The 22070-nt window shown below is 45.0% G+C and overlaps 1 protein-coding gene across 1 annotated transcript in view; it reads right to left on the bottom strand.

Moving 5' to 3' along the window:
- Nucleotides 1–15726: 15726 nt before the first annotated feature.
- Nucleotides 15727–22070, bottom strand: part of LOC307228326 (synapse-associated protein 1-like) — a gene marked incomplete at its 5' end in the record, with an annotated part of 7492 nt that continues 1148 nt past the window's right edge. The window contains 6 exons of the mRNA XM_079997964.1: nucleotides 15727–16957; nucleotides 17252–17399; nucleotides 17837–17886; nucleotides 18896–19068; nucleotides 19162–19301; nucleotides 19642–19715. Of these exons, the coding sequence (XP_079854090.1) occupies nucleotides 16827–16957; nucleotides 17252–17399; nucleotides 17837–17886; nucleotides 18896–19068; nucleotides 19162–19301; nucleotides 19642–19715 (716 nt within the window). The 3' untranslated portion in view covers nucleotides 15727–16826. The remainder of the gene's footprint in view (nucleotides 16958–17251; nucleotides 17400–17836; nucleotides 17887–18895; nucleotides 19069–19161; nucleotides 19302–19641; nucleotides 19716–22070) is intronic.

Genomic DNA, 22070 nt, shown 5'->3' with positions numbered 1-22070 from the left:
TTTCAGACTTTTTCCTTCTAAATGATTGTCAGACAGAAAGGCAGACGCTCAGCGTAGCAGCATCTGCGACCGCGCGGCGTCTGTGGTGTGTCTGTGACGACACGCTGCGTTGTGCGCTACAGTATGAAGCAGAGGAATTGGTTTTGGAAGGGAAATAATTTCAGCAGTCGTGGTTTTCCCCGAAAACACGAGACAAAACAGGAACCCGGTGAAAAACCCATGTACAAACCAGTGATGCAACGGTACAGTGGGCTCACGATTTGGCACGGATCACAGTTTTGGGGCCATTGTAATGGTACGGATATAAAAAATAACTTATTGAAATAAAACCTCACAGTCAGACCAGTGCGTGTTCTTTTCTTAAATATAAAAGATACTGAAACCGTACCGTGGCCCCGAAACTGTGATACATAGCGAACCGTGAGCTCACTGTACCGTTGCATCCCTAGTACAGACATTGAGAGAGAACCCTTATCACACAGCGCCTGACAGTTGGTGCCTCATCCCCCAAGTCCTTGGTCAACCACAGACAGAGAGACAGACAGATGGAGGTGTTTCTCTGTTTTCTGCCTATACGGACGCAGTTACTTTGTAGTGGTGAATCCTAAACTCTGAAAATGAATAAAAATGTGATTATGAATTTGAGCGGAACTCTTCCTCGTGAACACAAGGAAGAGTTCCATTTTTATTCACTCAGTTCACTTTCAAGTTGGAGTTCCCTTCTAAATTCCAACTGAAGTATTTAAACAACGTCATCTCATAGATCGGCTTTTCCTCTTCTGTGGAAAAGAGAAATAACTTCTGAAATGAATTGCATTCACTCTGAGCGCGGCGAGGGTCTGCGCCCTGGAGCGGAGCAGCAGGAAATCAGCGTTTCACCTCCGAAAACATAAACGTCACCCTGGAGTCATTTCACCGACCTGCCTCCAACTGGAACAAGGTTGAAATGAAAACTGGAGTAAAACCGCCTGGCAACAGGAGGCGGTATCCAAGAAACTCAAGTCAAGTGAAGGAGTGTTTTTTGGAGTGAGGGACTGAATGACCATCATCAATCTTCAATTTCAATTCATTTCAGACATAGCTCACAAAATAGATTAGATTGCTCTTAATTTATCTCATTTCATGTTCTATTTTCATAAAAAAAATTATAAAAAGGTACTCTCGGATTATCACATTTACACACATTGATCTTCCTTTTCCATGGGTTCAAACTACTCACCCTAATCTAAAGATGTATTCACATGTGTTCCCGACATATCAACCCTTGTTTCTCTGCAAGGTAAGAGTTTGGTGGGATATTATACTGACAGGAACCTGACTTTCAATATGAAAATGAATATTGTGATATGAAGTCCCCAGCCCTAACAAATGGTCATGTGTGTTGGGCGAAATTACTAGTTTGTGGTTTTGAAATGCTTCCTTTTTTCTTTTTCAGAGTTGTAGAAACACACCAGTCCTCACCATAACAAATTCCTTGTGCATGTCAAGGCACCTGCCAGAATTAAATAATTCTGATTCCGATTTCTAGAGGAAACAGCGTGTGATTTTCTGGACACATACACCTGATTCTTCCATTTTGCCCAAATCGAGCTGATGTGAGGTGGGATCCGCAGCAGTGCCTTTGCCTCCTGCTCAAAGTTTTATAATGTTTGCGTGTATGTGTTGTTTGGTTTAAGTTCAGTGTTTGTGTGGTTTTGTCTGTGTGTGTAAGTGTCTGGTTCCATGTAGCTCTGTGTGAGCATGGTTCAGTGTGTGTGTGTGTGTGTGTGTGTACACATTGTTAAATGCTAGACTTCTAGGGCTTCATTTTTCTTTTCTTCTCCTTCTCTGTTCCCTCCCACCCACCGTCTCTCCCCCTTTCCCTCTCTCTCTCCCTCCTTCCCTTTGTATTGTCGCAGCACGGCGCCCGGGCACGACTGCAGTGCAGCCAAAGAATTTCCCCTTTGCATCACTTCGCAGCCTTCAAGTGAGTGAATGTGACAGAGAGAGAGGGGGGGGGGGCATTAACCTCACCATGAGTGTTTATGTGCATGAGAAGTGAAGGTGGAAGTCAGACTCTCCGCTGATGCTCGGCGTGCATCAACCCACTGCGGCCACCCTGTAAAACCTGTTGCATCTTCCCAGCTCTCTGCACCGCGCTCTCGAACCAAACTACCGTCTGACTGGAAGCGCCCCAATCTCTCTGTGTATTTGCAAGTAAAAAAAAAAAAAAAAGGTTCTTCTCACGCCCGCGTCACCATCGGGGCATCGGGGGTTCTGACTCACAACGAGACTGTCTGGGCAACTTGTCATAACCACCTCATTATGCACCATGGCAGGGCAGCCATATTAACATGAGTCAGAGAGAGAAAGAGAGAGAGAGAGAGAGAGAGAAATAGAGCGTGAGCAAGGATGAGGCAGAAGAATGTGACCAGTTCCGTGACATCAGAGCCTTTGAAAGGCTGATGCCCACTTTCACACAGGTTGTAGCTTGCAGCCACATGCTAAGCAGAGAGTGTGTGTGTGTGTGTGTGTGTGGGGGGGGGTGTCGTGAAAGTGGAAGGCGCAGACACAAAATGGAGTCTGACATGACGCTCGAAAGAGAACGTTCAGGTCTACAATGACAGCGAGTGTCCCGAGTGGAAAAGGACTTTTGCAAGGGCCGCACGGTTATGGTTAAAACCATAATCACGATTAAATTGCTCAATATACAATAAGTTTTATTTCATCATGATTATTTATCCATTTAGGGGAGGCCAATTATTTTATTGCACTTTGCCAATCAACAGAAAACTGCTTTCACAATAATGTGTTTCATAAATAAATAAACTCAAATGTACAAATATTTCAATCAAAATAGGACTTTCTTCACGTGAACTCAGTCTTCCTAAAGCTAATATATAAATTACATTTAACCCAAACTAGAAGGTCAGTTGCATGACACCTGCAGGCTTTTTACAGCCTATTCAACACTTTAATTTCATTCAGCACTTTAATTGAAAATAACTGTGTACTGTGCGACAATTATTTGAAGTTTTATATTTAAGACTGATCATTCGTAAAACAGTTTAGGGCAGTGGCATAAATGCATACGTGGAGACAATACACACCTCCGCTCCACTGCGCGTGCCCGTTTCCCAAAATGAAACAAATAAAAACAGTGTGTTTTTATTATTTTAGACCTATCTTTTTTTTTTCATAATTGAACAAAACAAAACAAAAAAAAAAAAAAAAAAAAAGAAGCCCCGCGTGTCCCGGGTCCGGAGGCTGTGTGCGTGTGCGGGCTCCCGCTGCCGCACGGATGCAGAAATGATTTACTTTGCCACATGGATAACTGCCATCAGACGAAAAACAAGGGGCAAATTCCACTCAGCTGCAAAACTTTATCGGTGCGTTTGCACTGGCATTTAATGAGTGCAATATCTTTCGTGGGCCGGACGCTGAGACAGCACAGAAAGCGGACACACCGAAAAATAATAATAATCGTCCCCGGCCACGATCAATTTATTTTGGAGGCCAAGACCGACCTTGCGATTAATATGATTAATTGTGCCGCCCTAACTATCGCCCGAATCTCCTGGTCTGAAAGTGCGTCGGCCCTGGGAGACACTCTTCCTCTTTGTGAGAGAAGGCAGTGAATAGCAAGAATGTGCGTGGTCGGGCCAACAAAAGCTTTGTTGTCAGGCTTTTGAGCTAAAGTGACAGGGAGCGTGAATAGGGGTCATAGGTCACTGGCTGGTCCAGAGTCTATTTAAGCCGACTGTTTAAAGACGCGCGCGCACGCACGCACGCACGCACGCACACACACACACACACACACTTTGGCCTGTTGTCTTTCTAGACAGCAGGTGAGAAGTGAAAGTTCTGACCTAAATGGAGAAACCCGCTGCAGTATTTCCCCATTGCAGGCTGATCTGGGGCACAGCCCACCAGAATAACCACAGCGACATTGTTTGTCGTTGAACTAAATAAAATGGGACTTTAAAAGGGAAAGGTGACAAACTTGACTGTCACCCACTCACATACAGGAAGTGATTTTTTTTAAATTCTCAATTCAAAAATATTCTGCGAGACAGACAGAGAGACAGACAGACAAGAGCCACCTGTGACAACCTCAAACACCGACATCCGAAGACACAGCGAAAGGTAGTTATTCTGTCACTTGTATCCTTAGATTTGGCTCTCTATGCAAAAATTTGTCTGGCGTGAAGTACAATTTACACAAAATGTGTACTTATCTAGGTATTATTCAGAGAGTTATCTCTTCAGCTGCAGCTGCTACGGTTAAACAGGGTAAAAACAAAGCAGAAAGCATACCAACAGTTACTGTTTGGTACAATGTGTGTGTGTGAAGGCCGTTATGGTTCATTTTTACCTCACAAAGACAGGGGAAGCCACTGTTTGTATTTCATCCAATGCAGCCATACAATTGCATGCACAGGAGACTTGAATATTAAAATATTAAAAAATATATATATGCAAAACTATGCAAACACATACACACCAACATGCGCTGCATGTGACACTCGGGCTTGAAGATATTTTCCGTTTCTTTTTTTTAAATGATCGTATACTGGCAACATTGTATTATGAAAAATAAATCTCAAAGTTTAATTCGTCATATTGCTGTGGCCAATTGCTAAAACATTAGTAAAATATGGTGATTCCATTTTTTTATTTTTTTTATTTAAGTTCAGTTTTCTGGCCCGTGCCCCATGTCCTACCCCCATACAACCTTACTTTAAATTCTGATGTCCCACCCTGATACCAAGGCTGAGGTCACCAGTCGCCAGTCATACACAAACCAAGTGAAGCCACAGACATAACATCAGACCGTGAGACTTTCTAGATTTTCCAATCATAAGTGAACGACAGTGCACACAGTTGGATAATAGCACTGGCACAGAGTGACGTGCTGAGGCTCGTGCACATATCAGGAGTTACTCGTGTGTGAGTTGCGGAAGAATAAAAGGTCAGCTCAAAGTCAAGCAGGAAGATAAATATAATGAGTGGATCACAAAGACGTAGATAATTATTCACGCCGCGCCTTTTGAACTCAACGGACTGCTACACACGCCGAGGAATGCCGACGTTCATCCGGACGACTTGTATGGGAATCGTATCGGAGCCAAACAGAGCTGCTGCATCTCGTGACCGGGGGGGGGGGGGGGGGGGGCGCCGAGGTGCAGATTCGTCCCGTTTCGCTTTTAAAATAAATCATTGCGGTCTCCGGTGCATCGCCAGACCACAACCTGAGCTTGGAGGCAACAAGAGGAAAATCTATACGGAAGCTCCCGGAAGGCTCGTGTATACAAACAACAGCTGCTGTCTCCAGCATCTCCTCAGACATTCAGACAGAGTCAGTGAAATGTAATGCAGGCGTAGGTGTGAGTGAATTACTCGTGAAAGACAAAAAATAAAAATAAAAATGGAATATTGCGCTCGCAGCGGGGAGGCTGTCGTACGTGAACACCGCTTGCCTCCCAAAAGGTGTCCCGCGGGCTGAGTGGGTTGGAACCCGTCGGGGGCATTTCTGTGTGGAGTCTGCATGTTCCCCCCCCAACACACATGCACAGCAGGGTTAAGACACTCCTAATGCCCCCTGAGCAAGGCATTGGTCGAGATCTGGAGTCGGTCCCCGGCACCGCTACGTGGCCGGCCGCTGCTCCTAGATACGTCAGATACAGTACGAGGATGTGTCAAATGCAGAGAGCTCATTTCCACCAGAGTAGGCAATAAGGTATGAGAGAGAGAAAAAATAATAACAATAATAAGATGCTCAGAAGAGTTGCAAACCACAAAACGTGTTCAAAGCGGTCCTATCATCACCAAAAAAAACACTGTTTCCCAACTCAACAAGGCTTGTACTCATGCGGCGGCTAGCGCGTCGTGAAAGACGGACAGCAGAGCGTGACAGGCCAGAGTGAACCTAAAAGGTATGGACACACACACGAGCGGTGATTTCGTCCAGCTTCGCTCACGGCCCGCGCGTCACAAAGACCCCGACGGGAGCGACTCTGCGTCCCGAGTCCTCGGCACTGATACTGACCCTGGGTTAACGTCGACTGGGGAGTGAGACCCGGAAAAAGCAGCCCTCCGGATTGGATTCTCTCAAACCAACCAAACTACCGACGCGGCGGAGCAGAGACACCGGTCACAGTGCGGGGCTAAAGGGTTCATGTTTGCACCAGATCGTTTACGGTGCGGTGTGGAATGCTCCTTAGGCTACAGCTCTGCGGGGACTTTGCCTTCTGCATTCTTTGTGTAGTAAGAAGATGATTCCGTGTATTTATATGTGTGTGCGTGTGCGTGCGTGAGTGTTCATATGTCTGTGATCCTCTATTATCTGTGCACAGGTTCCTAGATCCGCGGTAAGGAAATTGGAGGAGCAGGTGGAATGCTGCAGACAATATATTTCCTTCGGGGCTATGAAAAGAAAATCAATAACACAGGCAGGCGAGCACACACACACACACACACACACTGAAAGGCGGGACAACATTAAATCAATCCAGCATGACCTTATAGGTGTGGGTCACATGGTTGATTCGGCCATCCAGGGCTTTCTTTTCCTCATTATGAACAATGAAGTCAGCACAAAGGAGCAGGGCTGAGCCTTTTATCACTGGCGTACAGCTGCTCAACACACTATTAGCACAAGCGACAAGACATTAATAAAACAACAATACAATTAGTAAAATAACGATAAAAAAATAATAATACATGAGGCGGCTGCTTTACTGCACTTGTCTGGAGAAAATAACGTGTTTTTTGGCAGTCACATTTATTTTTTATATTATCTAACTGAAATATTTTTGATTATGTAATTTATATGTTTATTTTCAAAGTGGATTATTATATGAACCGTGAGAAAAATTTAAACATTGTGTTTTTGGTGATTTTTCAAGGAACAATGGGGAAACCTCATGCACGCAGGTACTGCACGCTTCACTCAACACCTGCGATATGAAGCAATAACGGTTAAAGAAAAAACAGAAAAAAACCCAAACACACCCTCGTAAAAGTACAGCTTTCTCAACACCAACGACCAATACAACGCAAAGCTCTTTTTTCCCCCCAATTTTCTTCCAAGACAAAACACCGCTGAGTGAGTCAACTTAAAATGACGATAAACAAAATCTAAAATATACTTTAAACAAACATTACAGACACTACGGACTCCCACCGCGATGGTCGGTTGTGGTTGTTGTTGTCGTTGTCGGTGAATTAAAACACGGGCGCTGTACTTTTCTAAAAATAAACTGTGGATGAACTCACCGCGGCAGCTTTTGGCAGGTTCACCCGAAACGCGCACACACGCGACACGGAGCCAGCGACACGGACACAGCGACACGGACACAGCGACACGGAGACAGCGACACGGACACAGCGACACGGACACAGCGACCCTGGAGAAGGCAGAGCCGGGCGCAGCCCTCACCTGCCGGCTTGCTTGCTTCTTTGTGACGGTCCTGAAGTCCGGGCTTCGGCGGGTGAGTGGGTTCACGGCGCTACTTCCCACTCCGCATGCTCGGCTCCGTGTCAAGCGAGAGACCCGCGGGAGTTAGAGGGGTGGGTGGGTGGAGAGAGGGCCTTGGCGCCGCGGGCCGAGTGAGTCCGTCGCAGGGAGCGCGTCCCCCGGGGTGAGAGGCTGTCAGGTCCGGGCAAAGGTGCCGCGCGGTGGAGACTCAGCCCCCCGGGCCGTCCGGCGTGGAGGGGGCGGGGCCAACGCCAACGCAGGCCACGCCCCCTCGCCGGCGGGGTTCGCCAAGTTTGTCCTTGAACTTCCGGTTTCCGGCGGTTAATCGAACCTATAATAACTATACAACTAATCACGTTGTTGTAGTTAAGTCCATTTTTCCCCCCCAGTAGTTGAGAGGTTTTGTTTTTTTTTCCAAGTGTGTAAATTCACTTTGTGACGTATTTAGTCATTTTAAACCATCGTCCGCCGCTGCTGTAATTACTGTAAGTGGTACTGTCTGTAATGCGGCTCTTTGTAGTTTTCTAGTTAGTCTGTTATTTTACGCTTACTTAAGTATTCGACACACGTTGTAATCAACTCCTCTACTTCAAGGATCACCAATCCATACCTGTCGTCAATGGTATTTGAAAATAAGGGACCCACCATCCCGACGACTGGTGGGTGGCGTAAGGGAGCGACTGAGAAAGTATCCCCGTTACGCACGGTTACATGCGGGGCTTTTTAATCTCCTCATTCAATTACAATGAATACATCTACGATAGAAACACACGGTTATCTTTGGTCATGTTTGGAGAAAGGGGGAGGGGTGACGCACAGCCGAGCGGAGGTCGCGGAGATCAGCGGCGCTGTGAAAAATACGGGGATGCATGATGGAAAAATGAGAAGGGTAAAAAAATGGGAGGGGTGACAGCTGTCGCTACTGAGCACAAATCTCAAGCCCAAAACAAACTACGACGCGAGGCAGCGGAACCCTTTGGAAGCGCAGGAAATATTGCCCCACACAGAGCGATGCCGTTTAATAGTTGCCATGGAAGCAGACAGCGAGTTTTACTACGGCAGCTACTAGGAATAAACACAATAAGATGTCTGTTGAGGTCGACAAGTGACTTGATTATATTTGTTTATGTATGTGTTCATCAGAGGAGACACGGCGTCCCTAGATGACATCACTCACTGTTCATCATTTGAATGGAACTTGCTGTTCACCAAACAGAGGACAGCTGTGTTTGGTGACCAGAGTAAGGCAAGCCGTGTCAGCGTTTTTTTCACATTTTCAAACTCGCTGCTATTCTGAATGAACCGGTTGTAAAAATCTGTGCGATTTAAAACAACACGTTGTTGATGTCAAAAATGTGCTTCCTGATATCAATCGTTAAATTGCGTCTTTTGAGATCAAACCCTGAAATATTGATTCTTGGTATCAACCTTGGTATGTTGATACCAAGAATATATTTTTTTACATCAACAATTCACATCCTTGATGTCACAATTGCAATTCTGCATTGAAAGCAACAGGAAGCGCTTTATGATGTCAAGAATTGGCAATGTTGATAGCGACAATACGATTTCTTGACGAGAAGATTGTTTTTCATATCAGCCATGTGTCATTCCTATATCAAAGGGTAGATTTACAACTAGTTTGGTCAGAATTGCAACTAGTTTAAAAACGGTGAATAAATGCTCAAGCGGCTTGATGACCAGAGGGGCCGCCAACGTGCCCGGTTCCTCAGGTTCTGCCGTCTGGCTCTCAGGGTTTTGTCGCAAACCGCTGGCTCGGCGCGTGGACAATGGCAGATGTTTTTGTCAATTTTATTTGCGAGGCATCTGCGGTTACAGGTTAATATTCAAACAAACGGCGTTGGGATCCGCTCATTTCCTTCAAGCTTAGTGATTTCAGGCACATTTTCCATTTGCCTGGTTTCACATCCCTTCTTGTATCCATTTCTCCTTTATTCGGGCGTGAATAATATCCACTTACACGCTATAATATTCTTAAATTATGTGAAGTAAAGGGGAAGGAGAGAGAGATGTCTGAATCAGAGAAAGAAAGAAAGCAAGAAAGAAAGAAAGAAATCAGAATACAGGCAGTTAGGCAGAGCACCTGGCTCCTCTCTTTTCAATCGTCTACAAAGGCGTGTGTGTGTGTGTGTGTGTGTGTGTGTTTGTGTGTGTGTGTTTGTGTGTGTGTGTGTGTGTGTGTGTCTTGAGAACTATTTGATGAACTCTGCGGGTTGATGTCATAAAAGCTCCCCTATGCGGGTGATGACAGGTGTGTTTAAGAACAAATACACACACACACACACACACACACACACACACACACACACACACACACACACACACACACTAACCGAAGCGCACACATTTGGCAAACAATGAACAGTGCAGGGAAAGAAGGGGATAAAGAATGGAGTGTATGGAAGGGAGAGGAAAAAAAGAAAAACCGTTGCAGATAACCTTTCAGACTACGCTTGATCTTATCACCAATTTCCAGACAGAAGCTTTCGCAGATGTGACTGAGGCGTGAGCTCTCGTCCCTATGCTGGTGCTGAGTATCCCACCGCGTTTGCCTCCCTTTTTCTTTTACGACAGATGACCCCCCCCCCCCCCCCCCACCCCCCACTCGTGCGTCCTGAGCCAACACGGGTTTGGCAGCGGGATTTGGGGAAACGAAAACTGCAAAAGGCGCTCGAGGGATGTGAATAACCGCTGCGCGTGAGAGGGCGGTCAAGCTGCACGGGCAGAGAATGTCAACGCACCGCTCTCTAGCCACGTTTCAGTGGTTCTTAGCGCTGGGTCTCATCTGACATCCCGCAATTTGGGGGTTTCTCACCAGCTAGAAGAGTAATAATGAAAAATTCCCAGAATGCACCCACCCACCCGTCACAGTATATGCCTCAAATCCACCAATGCCGGTTTCGGCAACTACAGTGTGACATGTCATCCCCGGTGCAGGCTTCGCCCCCTTTGTGCTTTTGTGTGACTTTGTAAATTTGCGACCAACTTAAGAACGAGCGAGCTGTCCCCAACCGCTGGGTACCACACACCACCCGAGGTACAGCACTAACACATTGCCTCCTGTGGTTTGGCACACACACACACACACACACACACACACACACACACACACACACACACACACACACACACACACACACACACACACAGGCAGCTGCTTGTGAACTTTGAACACTTCAACGGAGCCTGAATCCTTGTGGCTTCCGAGTTCCTCTGCGTCGTCGTTTAAACGGGTTTTACGTGGGCAGCCATGAAAGTGCTTGGGTCTCTTTCACTTTCAAAACAGCGGTTTAATGGTGTTCTAATTTGCTTAAATTTATTTGCAAGCCAAACTCACAGAGAAAATAAAAACGCCCACATATGCCACCTCAGCCCTCGGACCGGAATCCAAGCCCAGTCCCTTTCTAACGCTGTATGTTCGATTTTGGCTGCGTGCAGTGCCGATGCAAGGCGGCGCCTTTTAAAGTCAGTAAATGCCCTGGCCGATACTGGCGCCAGACCTCACATGCCACAAGTTTATAATCTCAACGTCCTTGGCGGAAATTCCCTTCTCACCCATTCCTTACACGGGAAAACAATGGTGTCGGCCTGGAGGTTTGGGTGCAGCTCCACAGTGTTGTTGGCCAGCTGCCTAACAAGTGGAACCAGGCGTTATCGTGAGATAAGGCTCCGTACCGCTGTGACCCTTCTCTAACATCTCTCCAACCTCCCACCTCGCACCGTATCTCATCCCACCATCTCTGAAATCCCTTTTATTGATTGATTGATTTATTGATTGATTGATTGATTGGGTCATTTATTAATTTATTAATGTATTCATTCATTAATTCATTTATTTATTTATTCATTCATTCATTCCTCCATTTATCTGTTTATTTATTGGTCTATTTGTTTGTTCCTTCCTTCAGTCATCCATTTATTTATTCATTCACACATTCATTCATGTGTTAATTTATTGATGTATTCATTCACCCTCGAATGAATTATTCATAATTTCATTTATATATTCATTCATTCACTCATCCATTCATCCATTCATCTATCTATTTATTTGTTTGTTCATTTGTTGGATTATTTAGTCATCGATTTATTTATTAATTCGTTCATAACATTCATGTATTTATTAATTAGTGTATTCATTCATTCATTCATTCATTCATTCAATATTTTATTTATGTAATCACCCCTCCCATGCCCCGCCCTGGCATGGGGGGGTGAATACGGAGGAGGATGAGGAGGATGAGGAGGAAGGGGTGGAGGGGGAGGATGAGGAGGACGAGGAGGACAAGGATGAAGGGGGAGGGTGAGGATGAGGAGGATGAAGGGGATGAGAAGGAGGACGAGGAGGGCGAGTAGGGGGAGGATCAGAAGGATGGGGTGGAGGATCTGGAGGATCAGGAGGACGAGGAGGACGAGGAGGAGGGGGAGGACGAGGAGGAGGATGGGTGCAGGGGGAGAGTTGAGGATGAGAATAATGGAAGCATTTGACTTGAGGCCTCTGGAGAACAAACACCTGCATGTCTTGACATGAATATATTTACACACAACGATCAGAATTTCACCGTTAAAATAGCGGTGCACAGGTCAGCCCCAGTGTCAATCCCTGGTCTGCGTAACCATGGTGTGTGTTTTCTGTACGTTAGTGTGTATATGTGAGTGTGTATATGTCAGTGTGTGTATATTAGTGTGTATTCAGATGCAGTGTGTTCTGTCTGTGTATCAGTGTCAGCGTTTCAACACTGTCTGTTCATCTCCAATCTCATCTCGAGTCTGCTCTTTCTCTTTGTCCGTCTCATGCAAACAAGGAAGTGTGGTCAGAGACTGATGGGGATAGCATGCACGCACACACACACACACACACACACACACACACACACACACACACACACACACACACACACACACACACACACACGCATGACCCATTAAAATGCTGTTACTTTAAATGACTCGTTCTCCCTCTCTCTTCCACACACACCAACATATTTTTGTGAAATCACTTTTGCAGACACACACACACACACACACACACACACACACTCTTGATAAATTATAAATTACCATTACACACACACACACACACAAACACACACATAAAACACAGATTCTCGTTAAATTTCCATTACTCACACACACACACACACACACACACACACACACACACACACACACACACACACACACACACACACACACACACACACACACACACACACACACACACACACTCCACCAATCCACCAAACAGTCTTGATCAATAATAAATTACCATTATATACACGTACACGCACAGATTCCTGTTTGATTACCATTACACACACGATTTCTCTTTCTCTCTCTCTCTCTCTCTCACACACACACACACACACACACACACACACACACACAAATGATGGCATTAAATCAAGGCTCGGGACCTCATCTGTCAGGCGTTGTCACCATGGTGACCAATGTATCCTGCAGTAAAACCAGCTGGTGGGCCCCCGCTGTGAAAGGGCTGATCTGTGTGTGTGTGTCGGCGTGCGTACATGTCAAACGAAGATTAACAGAGAGAGGAAGAAAGCAGAGGGACAGGAAGGCAAAGAGCGCGGTTAAATGACTCCTCTACGCGGCCGACGAGCCCCCGGGATCCACCCGTAGACCCAGGGGCTCGGTTTCATTTCCGTTGTCGCAGCTGCACAGCGGCGTGCGCGCTGCGAAGAGCCCCCCGTGCCATCTGCGGGTGCGGGTCCGGGGGCCGTGAGAGTCTGCTGCGAGGAGGTGTGGAGGATGTGTGGGGACAGGCCTGGGCGTCTGGCTGGCACACCCTCAGCCGCCTGTTTGTTTCACTCCACTACCTGATTACAGGCTTCCTACACCCGGGACCTACTCTCCTTTCCATCGTTCCATACCTTCTCACTGACTCACTCTCGCTCTCTTTTTTGTTTCAGGCACGGCAAGGCAAAGTGCAATACATCAACACACCAAAAGCATTCAGACAAAGAGAAGCAAAAGAAACACGTTATAAAAGGACAGAGAATGCATGAATATAAAATAAAAAAAGAATGCAAAGAAAGCATGAAATCAAGTTACAGTGCAGTGCAAGAAATGTGTCAAAAGCCCTAAATTAGGTTCAGTAAAAGGCGACGGCAAACAGGAAAGTCTTCAGCCTTGATTTAAAAGAAGTGAGGGTAGCAGCAGACCTGCAGTTTTCTGGGAGTTTGTTCTAGATACGTGGTGCATAAAAACCCAACGCTGCTTGTTTAGTTTTGACTCTGGGGACAGAAAGCAGAGCTGTCACACACGACCTGAGAGCTCTGGATGGTTCGTAACGCAGCAGAAGATCAGAAACGCATTTTGGCGTAAACCATTCAGCGCTTTATAAACCAACGGTCGTATTTTGAAAATCAATGCTTTGACGGACAGGAAGCCAGTGTAAACATCTGAGAACTGGAGCGATATGATCCACCTTCTTGATCCCAGTGAGGACTGGAGCAGCAGCGTTCTGAATCAGCTGCAGCTGTCTGGTGGGGGTTTTAGGGAGACCTGTAAAGACACCGTTACAGTAGTCTAGTCCACTGAAGATAAATGCACACGTTTTCTCCAAATCTTGGAGAAAATCATCGATATATTCTTAAGGCTAGTAGTAGGATAGTAGACTGACTCTGTAATGGTTTTAATGTGGATGTTGAAAGGTCAGAATCCATGACAACACCGAGATTTCTGGCTCAGTTTGTGCTTTTTAACATTATTGATCGAAGCTGAGTGCTGGCTTTTAGACCTTCCTTGGCTCCAAAAACAATGGCCTCAGTTTTGTCTTTTGTTTAAATGGGGAAAATCCTGGCACATCCCATCGCTGATTCTTTCGGTGCACTTGCTCGGCGATTGTATTGCACCGGTCCCCTGGTGATATGATGATGTAAATGTGTGTGTCGTCTGCCTAATTATGGTAACATATTTTGTTCTTTTCCATAATTCTATAATTGGCCGCCTCCTCGTGTTTTTCTCCTCCTCTCCAGAATTCCTGCTCAGGCGTCGTAGCTGCACTATAAAAAACATCTATATATAGTGCGTTACTGACTAAAAAAAAACAAAGCAAACTGCAATGTGATACGTTGAGATAAGCACACGGGATATGTTGGCTTCTTAGTGGACTTCACACAAGGTCCACTTAATTATAAAATAAAATAAAATAAAACACCGGTCATCAAGTGGGAAACCGGGTCCATCTACCTCTCTCAAGGCGTCCAGCACTTGAGAAACTCATCCCACTGGACATCCCACTGGCGCCGAAAGAGCCCCTCGCTGGAGCATCTCCGACCGAGAAACCAACACGAGATGGCTTTCTTCTCCTTTCCCTGAGAATGAGGGTCATCTCAGGCAGCCGGTGCCTGTAACCACACAATCCCATAATAAAGAAGTGGCACGGGCCTACATCCATGGCCCACAATAACACAGATCAAGAGCCCTGGCCCGTGTGAAGCCGTCGTCCCTTTCTGGCAGAACGACGTGTGCTGGTTCCCCCTGGATGTGTCTGGGCAGCAGCACCATGGCCAGGGCTTCTCCCCTCCGAGTGGCAGCCCGGTAGCGCCATCCGGTGGAGGGGAGAATCCACAAAAACAAGACGAGGGGAGCGCATTAAAGCTTCAACGGGAGGGAAATTCTCTCGACCCTCCTTGTGTTTCAATATGTGAACGGTCAGGTTGATAATTATTATTTTTCAGTTCATGTGCCGTGCTGCCAGGGCCCCTGAGGAAAAGAGATTGAATCTCAAAGTGGCTACCATGGTTAATAAAGGCATAGTGTACACATTTGATATTGTCTTCATATTGAAAGATGTCTGAGCATTAAATTAATAAAAAATGTATTGTTTTATTATTTAACAGTTGCAATCAAGCTTTCACAAAACAACAAAAACATTTAATGTCTGTTTCAGAAATTGTTTAAGTTTTGTGTTGATAGGAATTGGTTTTCAGAATTTGAATTTCTTCTGTAAACATTTGTAAAGGATTTTGCAGATTATTTTTACATTTTGTTGTGGGCCAGTGAGATAAGACTGGATACGTTGATGGTATTTCAGACTTTTGTGTTTTAACAAATAGATGAAATTAAATCAAACACGGTTTAGTATAAATAGACGCACATATTGGTAATTAAATCAAATACAACAAATAAAACACATTTTCAACAGAGTCAATTACTTTTTACTTTCAGGGGGAACATATTTGCAATTTGAATAAAAAGCAAAACAAATTTTCACTGGTTTTTATTTATATTTTTATTGGTTTTGTTTTCCATTGATTTCCCATAATCTCTTTTTCTTCATGTTATCGTCCAAATAATTTGTACACTGATTTTCCTTAGTCCATAAAAAGAAAAAAAATATATATAAACATTTTAGCTTGGAACCATCCATGAATGCCATACATTCAGGAATTAGTTCAGGGATGAAACAAGAATTGAAATGTGTTTTAAAGCAGTCTGCAGACTCTTAATATTTTCATTATTTACACAGAACTATACATATGTGGCAGATTTAACTGTACAAGTTCCAAAAGACTCGCAGAACTTAATATTTACCAGAATGTGTTTTTTTAAATAATAGCTCCCTCACAGCAAGTAAACGTTTCTTCAGAACAAAATTTGTATTATATTACTTTTTCCTTCCAGAGAGACTATACAGTACGTGCTCTTGCTCTCTCTCTCTATATATATATATTTATTTTTTATTAAAAGTGAGATTACAGCCATCCCAAAAAAAAAATATATATCACGTTTGTAAATAGCAAGTTGTGCGAGTCTTCTGATCTTACACAACATTCCCTCTACTCTGCTTCTCACGGGTCCGCGCTGTGCGTCACTATACGGCGTCTAAGGCGAGGAGCAGCGCCGACAACCGTAGATTCCATGTTGATCTCTGACTTCAGCCAGAACCCCCACCCACCACAAAACACCCGGGTGCCCCGTGCCTGAGCGCACCCGGGCCGCTCCCCACTTCACCGCCCCAGAGGAAGGGAAAGAAAAAGGGGCGCGGGAGGAGCGGGACGATTAAAAACAAAAACAAGAGTAGAGCCACCAGCTCGCGCTGATTCCAGCATTGGAACCCAACCGCTATGCACCCGGCACCACGCCCCCCAGCACCCGGCACCACGCCCCCCAGCACCCGGCACCACGCCCCGCTACGTCCTCAAATCTACCGCTTCTACCTTTCAGCTCGGATACAACTCAAATGTGCGCAACTAACGTCGGGGGGGGGGGGGAGAGAGAGAGAGAGAGAGATGGACGAGGGATGGGCTCCCGCCGCGCCGTATCAGTCGGGTCGGGCGTGGGCCCCGCTGAGCAGCGCCGAGGTGGAGGTGGGGGGCGTCTAGCTGTCGTCGGCCTGAAGCATCTTCTCGATCTCCTGGTCCCACTGGTCGTCCCTGGCGCCCGACTCGCTCACGACCTCGTACTCCTGGAGCTCCTGCTGCAGCTCCTTCTCCCAGTCTGCTGGCTCCTCTGGTGGGGGTTGACGAGAGATGGAGTCAGAAGAGAGAGGTGGGGCGGGGGAGGGTGTTGAGTGTTAGAAAGAGAGGGAGGGAGGGTGAGTGTGAGTTAAAAGCGGGTTGTTGAGAGCTCAGAATCTATTTTTTTAGCGATCATTCTATGAGTAAATACTATTCAAATATGATTTAGAATGATGAAGAAATAGGCTCGCTGTGATTGGACGAGAGGCAGCGTGTGCCGACCCCAAAGGATAAAAGAAATTCAAATTAAAATAAATAGATAAGGAGAAGAAATCCCGCTTCGGACCGTCAGGCGTGGAGCCGCTGTCCTTCTTGTCCAGCACCAACTGCTCCATCTCCTTCCTCAGGTCCTCCTGGTTGATAGCCGCCGAGTCAAAGGCGTCGCTGACAAACTCGGACACGCCCGGGCTGGTGGATATCTCCTCCTCTTCCTCCTGCGGGGAGCCGGACGCAACGGGCCAAGGACGGAAAAACTTAATTCTTTCAAAACGGGGGGAAAACAGTTGGTAGGCATTATGAAAAATGCCAAAACAGTTGGTGTATTCAGAAGGTCTAAATTGGAGGTGGATCTTATTTGGGCTGCAGGGAAAATGATTACAAATAAAATAACAAATTTGTAAATATATCAAAAATGTGGAACAAGGACAACTTGTGCATTTTGTGACCGGCAAATCCCTTTTACTCTGCGGCTGTGCGTCTTTATTCTAGGTACAGTAACAAAACATGAGTACCAAGTAGTTACGTGTTTTTAATTCTCTTTATGAGTCCCCCCCCCCCCCCCATATGGCATAGTGCAAACATAAGAGCTCTGACAACACATGTATCCATATGAACACGCAAGCAAAGAACGCACGCTCAACCCCAACTTTACCTTCTGTATGCTGCTGATGGAAACCGGGGGGGTTTTCGGTCGGACATTTTCTGCAACAAGAAACGACAGTGAGCTACGGGTGACACGGCCAGAAGAGTACAATCATTTCGGTCAATTATCTTTGACTATTTTGTACATGTCTGATCAATTTAGGCTAGAAAATGACAGAAAGGTAAGGTTTATTCTCATCTTGAACTTTCTTCCAGACAGCAGTCCGAAACGCACTGTAGCTTTTCATTCTAGAACGAGGAACAAAGACAGAGACTAACTCGTTGTAAAAATTATATATATTGGGAAAATTACTACAATAACAACAACTATTTAAATAACTACGATGATAACTATGATTTTTATGATATGTCACTCACCCAATAATTAATTTGCTAAAATGTAATTGGTTTTCTGTGAAGCGATTAATCAACCATTCCATGTTTCCACCCCTAGATGACACTAAAGTATGTGACCACTGATCCTCAGCGTGATGGATGGTGGATGTATGTGGTTAAGGGCTCCACACGTTAAGAGTCTGGAACTTGGCGCTACAAGCATCTGTGAAGGAAGTATGTATTTTAACATAAAGAAAAATTTAAAAAGGGAGGAACACGCCCCAGGCAGTCCTCTGCATTTAACTTAGAAACGGTCATAAAAATGCGGGGGCAGAGGAGTGCGGACGTTTTTTTTCCCATTTGCCCCAAGAATGTAGAAGGCGGCGGACGACTTAAGGACAGAAAGAGAGGCAACAAAATAAGACACCGCGGTGACGACGAGTGAAGGGACCACAACACTGGGACAGAAGACGAGGGAGAGAAGCTCAAAGTGACAGAGGAAAAGCAATGACCTCCCGGGACCTTCTGAAGAGCCCTCAGAACAGAGGTTTCAGGGGCCGCTGCGTACAAGCCGGTGAAACCACCGGCGACCCAGAAGTAGATTGTGCGCTTGCTCCCTACGGGTTTTGCGGCGGCGGGGACCGTGCGGGCGAGCGAGTGGCAAAGATGCCCGCTTTGGGTTTAGAGCAGCGCTGCAGGTGGAGGGGTAATCCATCACGCCGAAAACACTGACCTGTCAGGGTCACGTCCTCGGGCGACGCCCCCGCCCCCCTCTCGTCCTCCCCTCCCTTCTGCTGCTGCTGCTGCTGCTGCTGCTGCTGCGCCGCCAGCGCCGTGAGCTGCGCCGACTGCTTGATCAGAGACAGCCGGTAGAAGTAGTTCCTCCAGAACACGTCCTCCTTCACGCTGAAACGCAGACGGACGTTTAGATATTAGTGTGTGCAGCCAGCTCACGCACGCACGCACACGCACACACACACACACACACACGGCACTGACTGCTTGGGGACCAGGTCGAAGCGCATGCGGTTGAGTAGTTGGTCCTCCTCCAGCATGACGCAGGCCAGCGGGTACATCTGCTCCATGTCGAAGTGGAACTGGACCCCGGCGGGCGGGTCGCGCAGGAAGTTCCTCTTGTCCTGCGACCAGACAATCACCAAACAGCACACCTCAGATTTTTTTTTTTTTTATAAATAAAAAGGGAGAATGAGGGAGGGAATAAAAACGACAAATGACGCATCTGCAAACTCAAAACCAATCAACTTCGCCCAATCCCAGTGAGTGATCCCAACAACAGACCGCTGGGATTATGGGTGTTTACAGAGGGCTGATATCCTTTTCTTCCCCTCCGTAGTTACTTTTCTCAATCATGCACCTGAACCGATATTTTGGGTCCGAAGTGCCAGCCAGTAACTCTTTCCTCCTTTCACTCTTCGAGTATTTACAAACATTATTACTAATGTCATCCATATTGCTTACGGCAGATAGAGCGAGAACCTGCTGTTGGATGGTCTCTTCCTCATTGTAACCGACCCAGGGAGGCACTGCAGCATCTAGACACAAACACAAAGATGTTTGCACTCAAATGGAATGAAAGGACCGATGGACACAATAGCCTGTGGCTCCCTACTGTGATTTCAGCGGGGGGATTGCATAACAACATCAAATGCCAAATAGCCTTTTTGAACATAAACCCAGCAGCAGGCAAGAGGGATAACTGGGCCGTCTCTTATGGCTGAACAGCTCAGAATAAAAGAATAAAACTCCTGGTACACTGAGATGTGATATAATTAGAATGGCAAAGTCTGTTTGTAGTCCGCTACCCTCCGGCTGTTTTTAAGTTTTTATTATTTTTATCTTTTTTAGATGCACCGAACATTCAATGTCCTAAACTTTAAGTACCAGATGATTCTGAACGCCTGTCTGATCTGTTTGTTTTCCTGAACAGTACATACTGAGCATATAGTAATTAAAGTAAGAACTAAACCAAGAGCTAACTGAGAAGATTATGATTGTCATATAATCATATCTTTCCATAACAGAAATCTCACATGTGAATACGTGCCATAAAAATCTGAAAATGAAATTGCAATCAATATATTAGTTTCATGAAATACATGTTTGTATTGTGTTATTCTCAGGTGGCAATGTTAGCTTTTTTTTCCACTAAGACGTTAAAAAGAGCTACAAAGGTCACTTCAGGCGAGGTGACAGGCTAAACAGTTTATAGTAAACCCTGGTAAAATATAATTTGTTTGAATAGCGACATAATAAAGTCAACTCAACTTTATTTATATAGCACCATTCATACATGCAGCCAAAAGTGCTACACAAAGCAAAATTAAAAGAACGCAGACAATTCACAACAACGAAAAAAAAAAAAAAATCTATGAATAAAAGTCAATAGAATAAAATACAATTAACACCAGGCATAAAAATAATGTAAAAAACAATGATTAGAACGTAAAAACTAGGACTGCCATGCAGTCAAACCCTCTCCAAAGAGGGGGGGGATTGGTGGTGGTTCTGTGTAACAAAAAGCCGTGCACCGGTCATCCCACAGGACGTCCATAGGACAGAGTTGTTGCAACAGTTCATGGTGAATAATGAAATGAAAGTGGCATTGCAGGTTGAGCAAGTTGAACTCCGCTTGCAAATTAACTCTGTCCGAGATGCAATGGAATACAAATACTCTGTGTTGTATGCCAAGCATGCTGATAGCACAGGTAAAAAATAATAAGAATATTTTTATTATATATATATATATATATATATATATATATATATATATATATATATATATATATATTCACACAGTGGTACCTCGACTAACGACTGCATCTACTTACGACTAATCCAAGACACCGGCGCATTGGCAGCCAGTCAGCAGTCACTCAGCAGTCAGTCAGCGTGCGACCGACATGGTGTGTGTACGTAGTTTGTGGCTTATCGATATTTTTTTTCATACTTACTGTGTTTGTGCTGCGTATTTTGTTTATTTTCACCCTTCATGATTGCATAATTTATGTGGGAAAAATAACTTTGACATACGACTGTTTTAACATACGACCGTTCTTATAGAACCAATTACAGTCGTAAGTATATATATATATATATATATATATATATATATATATATATATATATATATATATATATATATATATATATATATATATATATTTGATCGAATGCTGCACTGAGCTCTAAGAGAAGAAGGACGGTGACATTGTTTGCATTCACAATTCTCAGGTTGTTTACAACTTTCAGTAGGGCCGTGTCTGTGCTGTGGTTTGCTTGATGACCAGAGCGGAGCTTTTTTTAAATGCTGTTGTTTGTTAGATGAACAAGTTGTTGATTAAAAACTCTTTTCTCTAAAGATTTACCAAGGAAAGGTAAATTAGAAATGGGTCTTTTATTCCTTAGCTCTGAGTAATTGAGATTGGATTCCCCGAGGAGAGGTTTTACCCTTTGAGTCTTGAAAGCTGTGGGAAAGATTCCTAAATTAAGACTGGAGTTTACTATACTTGTCGTTACTTGGGAGAGGCTTTGGAAGCAGGATTCAAACAGCTTGGTGGAGATGGGGTCTATAACACACGTGGAAGACTTTGTCACGCTAATTAGTTCCGCTGATGGCATCTTCTGACTTCATATCAAAGGATGACATCAGAGATGGAGGCCCCCGGGCAGGGAGATTGAGTAAAGAAATTACTACAGCTCCCATGATCATGTTGACTCCTTCCAACTTCAGTGTTATTCCAAATCATTACTGCTTTTTACTTAATAGTGATTTATTTGTATTTTGCTCTTCTAGTAAATACATAATAAGCCTGGAGGAATGAAGGTCAATCTGTTCTCCACTTCATCATCACCTTGTCCAGGATTGACTGATAAAATCACATCCGCTG

The sequence above is a fragment of the Zeus faber genome, assembly GCF_960531495.2.
Source record: "Zeus faber genome assembly, chromosome: 3".
Classification (NCBI taxonomy): Eukaryota; Metazoa; Chordata; class Actinopteri; order Zeiformes; family Zeidae; genus Zeus; species Zeus faber.
The sequence above is the reverse complement of the archived record's forward strand: the minus strand, read 5'-3'. Positions and strand labels throughout refer to the sequence as shown.